We start from the raw sequence: 10,280 nt of genomic DNA, 5'->3' as shown, positions 1-10,280 counted from the left end.
GAATGGCGTCAGCGTCACTGTTCTGGTCTGGACTATCGAGATTGAGTAAATTCACCGGTACATACTATCTGAGGCACTGCCTCGCAAAAAAAAAAAAACCTGAGCACTGAATCTTCCTGCTGACTTGTATTCACTTTTACCACGAAGCAATCTTGCTCGTTTGCATATATTTTCTGAGTTGTTGCTCGTTTGCATATATTTTCTGAGTTGTTGCTCGTTTTGTCATAGGAGAGACATCATACTTCATACCAACGAAATGCCTTGCCTCTGCGTCGTGCTGAATCAACCGGACCCAAATCACGCAGCCTCGGAAATTCAGCTGTCAAATCCAATTATTTTAATTCTCTCAAAAAATTCCTTTTTTTATTGTTTGTCTACGGACCACACACCAGCAACTAATCCGACGGCAACCCCATATCCCGCCCAGCACTGCCGGAGAGAAGAATCCGGCCCTACTACGGCGTGACGGCCGCTCCCGGACCTGTGATACCCTTCCCAAAACCCGCAGCATCGCGAACCAGCCCGTCTCGGATCCGGAGAAGAGCCACCCCCTCCCGTCCCCTATAAATACCCCGCCTTCCCTGCCTTCTTCTCCAACACAGACATACCAACAGAGCAACAACCAACAAAGAACAGAGCACCATATCAACTAGCCGTAGCCACACAGAGAGATCGATCCAAGAGCCTTAGCTTTAGCCATCGCATAGCACAAACACCACCGCACCGCCAAGAACACATACATACATACGCACGCATGGCGCGCTGGGCCATCGCCATCCACGGCGGCGCGGGCGTGGACCCGAACCTGCCGGAGCACCGCCAGGAGGAGGCCAAGCGGGTGCTGGCGCGGTGCCTGCAGGCCGGCGTCGACCTGCTGCGGGCTGGTGCGACGGCGCTGGACGTCGTGGAGGCCGTGGTGCGCGAGCTGGAGACGGACCCCTGCTTCAACTCTGGCCGCGGCTCCGCGCTCACCCGCGCCGGCACCGTCGAGATGGAGGCCAGCATCATGGACGGCCGCGGCCGCCGCTGCGGCGCAGTCTCGGGCGTCTCCACCGTTAAAAACCCCGTGTCCCTCGCCCGCCGCGTCATGGACAAGTCCCCCCACTCCTACCTCGCCTTCGACGGCGCCGAGGATTTCGCGCGCGAGCAGGTAATCCATCCATCAATTAACGCCATGATCTTTTCCCAATCCCGGTTAATTAGCCTCCGTTGATGATGTTCCATGCAAGGTATCCAAGAAACAAAGAAACTGACGTAAAACATGCTCATCTAATTAACCGAAATTATTGCACAGTAATCCTATTTTTAATCAAAAGAATCTCGTGCGCCTGGCATGGGGGAGCGTGACAAAACGGACGATGTAGTATGGCATGCAGCAGGAATTTTTCATGGAAAGTTTCCCTTGGAAATTGGGGTGCGCTCGACACGTGCAGATGACGTGTGTGGTGCGGCACACCATCTGTCCTGTCCAGCCGAACCTTTTCTGTACATAGTGTACACAGCACCAACACAGCTGCATGCAGCAAAGCTTGCACGGGAAAGACAGTTCATTGCAGAGACGCATCTTGCTTCGATCCTGCAAGTCCATTGCTACCAAGATATTTTGGTGTAGCTTAGGCTCGGTATGTAATTTGTTCCGTATCGTATCTGCATGCTTCGTTTTGCGTAAGCATGTCATTTTTTAGATACATGCCTCAGAGTTTTCAGTCAAGATCTTGCAGCTAGCTAGCCATCAGCCGCGCCAAAGGCATCCATCTTGTCGCATGCGCAAAAGAAAATGCTTCGATGCATGTGCACGACTTTCTTTCTTGTGGTCGGCACTATTTCATACTAAATTAAACAAGATGTACATTTTTTTTAAAGATCGGGGAACAATTTTTTAATCGAAGTAAATAGAAGGAGTCTCTTGTCAGATCCATGAACCTATGATGGTTACTGTACACAACCGTAGGACCCCTGTTTCTACTTGCATGCTCCCCTGTTTTTGGCGCGAAAACGTGTGCACGGCATCGCCTCCCCCTGTGCACCACTCACGTCGTCTGGGCGACGGACAGCCACGGGACGCAATCCAGGCCGGATGTCGTGCCCCGTCCATGCCAGCCGCCGCGCCGGGACCAGGCCACTTGCTCCCCGGCTGACGAATATGTCGTCGACGCCATACCATCGAGTTACAGCAACTGGATCCGTTTCCGTGATTGCCACAAAATCCCTCGTTTTGTCTGCAGATCTCGGGGCTGTGCTAACCTAATTTGCATCGACAGTTAACCCAATTTTACTATTTGAATGTGTGGATCTGATTTGGTTTCCAACTTGATCTGTTTGTAGGGTCTTGAGGTTGTGGACAACAGCTACTTCATCACGGAGGAGAACGTCAGTATGCTCAAGCTCGCCAAGGAGGCCAACAGCATCCTCTTCGACTACCGCATCCCGCTGGCCGGGGCCGACACCTGCAGCGCGCTGGCGGCGGCGGTGGAGGGCCACGGCAGCAACGGCATGGTGATGAACGGGCTGCCCATCAGCATCTACGCGCCGGAGACGGTGGGGTGCGCGGTGGTGGACTCTAACGGCTTCACGGCGGCGGCCACCTCCACGGGAGGGCTGATGAACAAGATGACGGGACGCATCGGCGACTCGCCGCTCATCGGCGCCGGCACCTACGCGTGCGGTCACTGCGCCGTGTCTTGCACTGGCGAGGGCGAGGCCATCATCCGCTCCACGCTGGCGCGGGACGTGGCGGCCGTCATGGAGTATAAAGGGCTCCCGCTGCAGGAGGCCGTGGACTTCTGCGTCAAGGAGCGGCTCGACGAGGGGTTCGCGGGGCTCATCGCCGTGTCCGGCACCGGCGAGGTTGCCTACGGGTTCAACTGCACCGGCATGTTCCGGGGCTGTGCCACCGAGGACGGCTTCATGGAGGTCGGCATCTGGGAGTGAGCATGTGCGGGAGCTCAGCCAGAGATGTCTCCGCACGTAGTGCGTGTACATACATTTGGCCATCCTGCGATTGCCATCTGGTTCTAGTCTAGGAATCCTCCGTAGTAGCACTGCTTATTTCATAACCATGAGCTACCGGATAATAAATATGTGACCGCCTATGCACCACGTGCCTGAAAATAAGTTCCATGAGTCACTTCAATTCTAGACCGTCTATCTTCATCCAACGGCTGTAAACAAAACTGACATTGTTCATCTTCAATCTTTGGCTTCTTCCTCGCGTGTAACTGCCGGCCAACATAGGTTTAACCGACTGGCTCCGCCCCCCTCCCCCCGCCTTGCCCTCCCCATGACTTCTTCCCACCGCCATGCTGGCTGTCGCCGGCATCCTTGCCATATTAAAAAACAACTTCGTAGATCCCCTGGACCCCCAGCCCCTAATAATATAGATAATGTGGCCATGGCTTCAACCTAAGATATATTTCCGACGATCTCCGATGAGCTGTGCCGTGGCGAAAAAAATGAGTAACACATGAAGAAAATTCAGACACCTCAGAAATAGCAAAACCGAGTAAATATAAATATATCATGGAAATCATTATTGCTAAGTTTCAATTAAAACTTGGACTGCACCAACTACTAAACATTCTATTTTTAGGGACGTTGTTGTCGAATGACTCCATCATCAATTCATCATCTCTAATTATATACATGCATGTATTAGAAAAACCCTCTTCTCCCTAGTGCACTTCACCCTCTAGTCGCATCTGTGCATGTACTAGCATACAAAAGGCGATGGCATAAGAGATTGTTCCTATTTTAAAATTTTGAGGGACTATCGCAGTTTTGCACTTAATGAGAACCTACCCATGAGATTTGCTCTTACTTTTTGACTCTATTTAGTTTTGCCTTTAGATTTGTATAATAGGTTGCCCAAATGCCTTCTTTCACTGTGTCGTTCGGTCAAAGGCATTTGGCCTAAAATGACCCTCGGAGCTGGCACGGGCGCAATGTCCTTCACATGCGGGACCCGCTGGAAAAAAACAAAACAAAGTAAGCATGACCCATCTTTCTCCCTTACACATGGGGCCCATCGCAAAAACAAAATGTAATGAACACGACCATTCTATCTCGCTTACATGTGGGTCCCACACCACAAAAGAAAAAAATTATCTCTCCATCTTTTGGCCTTGCCGTACCTTTGTTCACTGAGGACCGCTTGTTCCCCGGAGGCATACTTGTTTGCCAAGTCAAAAAGCTCTCGGACCCCATCGGGAGACTTGCATCCGATCCCGTGGGTGATCCCAAGGAAGTGGAGACCGGTGGAGAATGCATAGATGACCTTTGGTTCATGCACCTCAATGAGCGAGTTCTTTACTCGAGTGAACCGCTTGATGTAGTTCGGATAGTATGCTACGGCATGTTTAGATAACAACATACCAAAAGTTCACAAATGCCTTCATGTTGTAATCCTTTTTTAGAGATTATTGACATAAGTTTTGGTTTCAATAAGAATGTGCTCAGTTTGACTTTACTTTGATTGGTTGCCAAACATATCCGTCCTCATCACCGCTAAAAGAACGCAAAGCATTTTCCCCTTCGCTTCCGTGGCTAGGGCAAACTCGTCCCGCTCCCCTCTGCGTGCTGGTCTGTTTAGTAGTTTAGGTTACGTTTTTTAGTCCGCGCAGGTGTGCCGCTCAGGCGCTTGGCAATACTTTTTTTCCTTCAAGTTTGTCATCCGGGCTCTGCCTCTCCTCGAGTTCGCCCATCCGAGTGTAGTCGACAAAGCTCCAACAGAGATTCTTGTCGTCTCTTTGCGGTGGCGAGGTTAGAATTTCTTGTCGTCGTACGGGCGCAATGTCTAGACTTTACGTTAGGTGAAAACCTACATTTGAACCAAGTTGGTTATAACTGGCAATGGCGATATTTTCGCATCGTTACCTTGTTGAAGGCATTGCTCGGATATGCTCGAGTTTGTTCTTCAGGGTGAAAATCTTGAATCTGACCTTGGTGGTTGGATCTGATGGCAGCGGCGTTTGAGCGTCGCTCCCTTCCTGAAGGCGTTGCTGTTGAAGAATCTTGTTCTCCTTGTGATGTCATGAGATGATTGGTGCGGATATGGCCATACTTGTAGTTTGTCGATCGCAGATTTGATAGCTTCAGGTTTTCCCCCCCGCTTAGGCATAGCTTTGGTCGCATATGACTTTGATATTTGCTTGCGTGTTTGTGTGTGTGTGTGTGTGTGTGTGTGTGTGTGTGTGTGTGTGTGTGTGTGTGTGTGTGTGTTGGGGTTGACTGTGTGCATCCTAACTATGCAGAGGTCGGGTGTATGCTCATGTGTTTGTATCTTTTTGATGTGTCATTTTGAGTCAATAAAATCCACCCTTTATCAAAAAATGTGCTTCATATCTACTCAAGGTTCAACAACGACAATTGTGCCTTTAAGTGTTGGTCCTTTGGGCACACGTACATGAACGAAGAATTTTCTGACTTTTCTAAGTGTTGGTCCGTTAGGGGAACGACGCCAGTAACGCGTCAACGGTAGTGATCATTCATTGGTGTATGAATCTCGATGTGATTTTTAATGTCGTATGTCTGAGGTGCTTTATATTTGATGAACTTTTATAATAGATTCTGACCTTTTTGGAAAAAAGAAATCCATCCTCATATTCGCCTCACTAGTCATCATCATCATTATTTAAAATACGAAGCGTGTTAGTGTAACACATGGTTGATGGATTGCTACTTGAGTTGCCACATCCTCATCCTCAGCCATGTCATCTCTCTCCCGTGACGCCTCTTCCACGTCCAGAACCTGATCGGACCGACGAGTCACCGTTCCAGATAGGCCGCATGGAAGCAAGCAGGATGAGGTTTAACATGTCCGCATTGCCATTGTTGAGCTGTACCACAAATCTGGTTGACGCTCATCTGTGATGTCATAAGGCAGCTGGTCAGAACGCGGAGGTCCATCTGAACCCAAAGCTTAGCTTCTTGCTTGGTTGACCTAACGGAATAGACTAACACTAACATGCATGCGCGATCGGACCTGGCTAGTTAGCTCCTCCTGGCCACGGTTGACACCGGCGTGGCAGCTAGTCTCGCCATGCATGCATGACCGTCTGGAGCCGATCCATGATGCCGTGGCCAAGTGCAAGTTGAGATACACGTACTCTGAAGAAGAAATTAATGTTATCTCCAGATTAAGCTTATCTTCCGCACCGCCATTGGTCAATGGTTGAGTTAGCATGCTTAGCGGCAGCCAAACACCGGAAAATTTAGTAGTAATACAAGACCCGTCAAATCATTCCGTCCATTTTTCGCGTGCCGATAACCATGGACTATGGTCGGATTCATAGAGCATATTTGCCACTTTCTGGCGTATATGGTGCCCTCATTATATTAGCGGCGCCCGCATTAATTTCGTGATCAGAAACTCGGACGAGAACCATGATCACTACCTTCAGGACACACGGAACAGGGCATGCGTTTACTTCATCACACATACTACAATTTTTGCTGCGCCGCTCCACGGGAAAGCAGTAGAAAGTTCTACGATTAGATATTTTCACGTTGCGGAAGCACTCTTTACTCTTCACCTGATGAGGTGCACATGATAGTAGCACCGCAGATTCTTTACCGTTTTACCAAGCCGTGCGTGCACAGTGGATCCAGTAGATCCAGAGCGACTGTCAGGATCGGCCATTGCCAGCTGCAACACCACTGAAAAAAATGGTACATATGCCGACGAGGGAGGGGATCTGGGAGGATCTCTGCGCTGGGCGCCACCGGGCGGAACCACGAGACCTTCCTCGGCAACCGCGGTGAGTACAGGTCCACCACCGGGAGAATATCTGGTGCATCGGTCTACCGGTGCACCGAACTCAAGTTACACATTTTGATTGTTTGAAAAATTCTGAAAAAAATGTAGCACATTCAGACAACATTAGTATAGATTGTCACAAAATTTCAAGTCAATATTCAAAACACAGCTCCTAAAACAAAAATGACAAATTCAACACTAAATACTTCCATCCGTGAATAAGTGTACTTCTAGCTTTTGTAAGTCAATGTTTTAAAATTTTGATCAACTATATACAAAAGAGTAATAACATATATGACGTCAAATTGGTATATTATGAAAGTACATTTCAAAATAGATCTAGTGGTATTAATTTAGTGTCATAAATGCTACTACTTTTCTCTATAAAGTTGGTCAAAGTTTTAAAACTTCGACCTAGGACAAAAGCTAGAAGTACACTTATTCACGGACGGAAAGAGTAGTGCATAACATAAGTTGGGCTTTAGATTGGGCCCATTATCACACTGAAGTACGAAATTTTATGATAACATACATTGATGTTGTGTCGATGTGCTAGAATTTTTTTAGATTTAAAAAAATATTGTACGGCATCCGATGCACCGGTAGCACAATAAGTATGGGTAGACCACCCGACGCGGAAAGATGGGGAATCTCGCTTGAATTCTGGCTGGACCCGGCCGACCGGCCGATCGATCGAGCCGGCGGCCGACCACACCGGGCAACGGACAGCCGTTGGTTTGCCTCGACCTACGCGTCATGTGCCGTGCATGCATGCATGTGCGATCGATTAAAGAAGAAAAGTGTCCAGCACTACTGTAGCTCCTTGTCTGCCTAGCTTGGCGTAGGATCGTCGTGTCTTTGGGCGGCTGACGGACGGTGACACGATCGGCCTGGAACCCCAGCAGCACTAAATGTTGCTTAATTAGAGCATCTACAGCTGGAGGTTGAAATTTGGACCCTCAAACATCCGTGGACGTGTAGACAGACAATGACCGGCGTGCCTCAAATTTTACAATTTGCAATTACGTATCCTATTTTCAAAACATCTGTTACATGTAGGGTCATGCACGTCGATCATCCTATCCGTCTTGGATCGGCTAGACACCGAAAATTGCTCATACTTCACATTTTCACACCCGTGTTAATCGCACCTCGCCGACTGATAAACTAGTTGACCAACTTAGATATTCGGGTCATCGAGAAGGGATAAGCTTTTGACATCATTGCATCCTTTGTTAAGGATATGGACTCTTACTATGAATAGTCAGGGTCTATCTCCGTCACATAGGGAATATTGGTGTCGGCTTTTTTTGAATCACTATGTGTCTATGCATCAAAATAAAATAAAAATCTACTGTCATTGTAGTAGATGTATCAATGTATGTGATCGAGACAAACTTGACACTCAATGAACAAACATCAGTCAATGAAATGCAATCTAGTGTCAAATTTATCTCGATCACACATGCGGGAATTGATAGACCTACACAACAACAACCAAGCTTGCCGCCATCCGCTGGCACAACTATTTAAGCCGGGCGGCGTCCTCCTCGCCCGGCGATGTGGGACTAAAATTTGGTTACACCGATGCGAAATGGAGGAGCTTCGATTGCTGCAGGTGGGAGAGGGAGGAGTTTCGGTCGCTGCAGGTGGGCGTGCGACGACCTGTAGCTGGGTCGGTGGGCCCGAGCGCCCCATATCCGCCTCATATTTAGGCTGGAAATGAGGGGTGTCGATTAGCCCGGGCGTTTGAGACCCGTTTGAGACGTCCGTCTAGGTCAGATTTCCACGACCGGATAGTGACCGGGCGGCCCGTTCGAATGTATGAGGCGGATTTGAGAGGTCCGGTTGTAGATGCTCTTACACCCCATCGTCTCGACTTAGCATAGCGTGCTCCGGCTGCATGTTCAAGCAAGTGGCGAGTCAGCCAAGTTGTTTGTTTAACTGGTCGACCTCGTGCGGTCGTGCAGCGGTCATGACCAATTCGTTTGGAAGTTCTGCAAAAAAAAAATTAGGGTGATACGTACAGCCGATGTGTTGTTTATGTTTTCTCTGTAGATCTAGTGCCCTGCATGGAACTCTTAAAGAAAAATTCAGGTTTATACTGTCAAGTAGTGCCGTCTTCCATATTGCCCTTAAACTAAAACTAACAGTACTGCCGTCTTCTGTATTTCCGTTTAAATTAAGCTAGCAGTAGTGCCGTCTTCTGCCGACGAGAACAAGACTGAATCAGCCTGCGTACAAGAGTGGGTGGTGTTCAGTGCACCTGTCCATTTGGTTATTTCAAAACCACTAGTCCCGCTCATCGCAGCAACAAAAAAACTACTAGTCCCGCGTAGGATCCAGTACTACTTGAGCATATGCACGTGCATGCTTCTGAGTCTAAATGGAACCAACTCTTTTTCTTTATGATTTTTAATTCCACCTTATCAGATCGAATACAATATTCTCCTTTTTTTCTTTTTTTTGCGAGTGAATACAATATTCTCCGGCAGTTTGTCTTGTCTCTTTCCTCCGGAGAATTAGGATCTGGTTTCGTGCTGCACCGCCGCTTAGCTTAACTACTGTAGTGTACTGAACGAAAGACAAACAAAGAGAATCGTCACTTGCGAAAAGGACTACTAAACATAGCATTTTGTTTCATTTATATGACTGTGACAACACAATAGCATTCTTTTTCTTTGGAAAAAAGTAGGAGTACTAAACATAATGCGCCACCTGTTTAGTTTCCAGAGCTGTTGCATCTTTGATTCTTTGTATTGTATCCACGAAGTATGGAGATTTGAGGTAACAGTAGCTAGTTTCTTGTCGTGCAACTGCAACCAAGTGTTCGTTATTTTGTTGGGAATCAACACAGGGCATGTCGACCCGTATTTTCTTGCCACAAAATAGGTGTTATTCTTTCCTTATTCCTTGTTGAGCAGGTACCGATGCTCAGCACAACTAGAAGTAATAATAATTGGGATAACAGAAGGATAATCCGGTAACCCAGTCGATTTTGGTTTCATCTCCGGCTGGCTCCTGGAGGTTCTCAACAGCCGCCTGAGTAGACTGTTCGCTCCTCCAAACTGGCTTCTCCATTGGACGCCGCTAGGGGTCGTGCCCTGCGCGTGGCGGTCCGTCCGTCCGGCGGCGCCACTGCCACTTGTCCTAGCCCACAGGCCAGCCTCCACGAACACCGGTCCCAGGCCGGAAAAAGGCACACCAGCTTGTGCCCGCAAGCCGCCCGCAGCGCCTCACGTGCTCGCATGTACAACCACCCACCAGCTCAACGTACGACACGACGATTCCGTCTAGGACAGGGCTGGGCCGCCATGGAAAAATGCTCCAAGCAAGATTCGGATCTCCCAGGGCCCAGGAGAACGACCCCTTTCTTGGACAGATCCTGCGTGCGCGTGGAGATGGACAGACCGGCAGCTTGCCGTTCACGCCGTATGATATATGCCACACGCGGGGATTCCGGCAGGTTAAGCAGCAAATGGTCCCGGACGTGATAGCTCAGCGTCGATCGTCCAGGTTTCCCTGC

The 10,280-nt window shown here is 48.8% G+C and overlaps 1 protein-coding gene across 1 annotated transcript; it reads left to right on the top strand.

Moving 5' to 3' along the window:
• Nucleotides 1-601: 601 nt before the first annotated feature.
• Nucleotides 602-3,138, top strand: LOC123054912 (probable isoaspartyl peptidase/L-asparaginase 2). Its single transcript, XM_044478787.1, has 2 exons — nucleotides 602-1,150; nucleotides 2,326-3,138. The coding sequence occupies exons 1-2, from the start codon at nucleotides 755-757 to the stop codon at nucleotides 2,929-2,931; spliced, it is 1,002 nt and encodes a 333-aa protein (XP_044334722.1). The 5' UTR covers nucleotides 602-754; the 3' UTR covers nucleotides 2,932-3,138.
• The last annotated feature ends 7,142 nt before the right edge of the window (nucleotides 3,139-10,280 follow it).

This window comes from Triticum aestivum, chromosome 2D, assembly GCF_018294505.1.
Source record: "Triticum aestivum cultivar Chinese Spring chromosome 2D, IWGSC CS RefSeq v2.1, whole genome shotgun sequence".
Taxonomy (NCBI): Eukaryota; Viridiplantae; Streptophyta; class Magnoliopsida; order Poales; family Poaceae; genus Triticum; species Triticum aestivum.
This window is presented reverse-complemented; position numbering and strand designations above follow the sequence as displayed.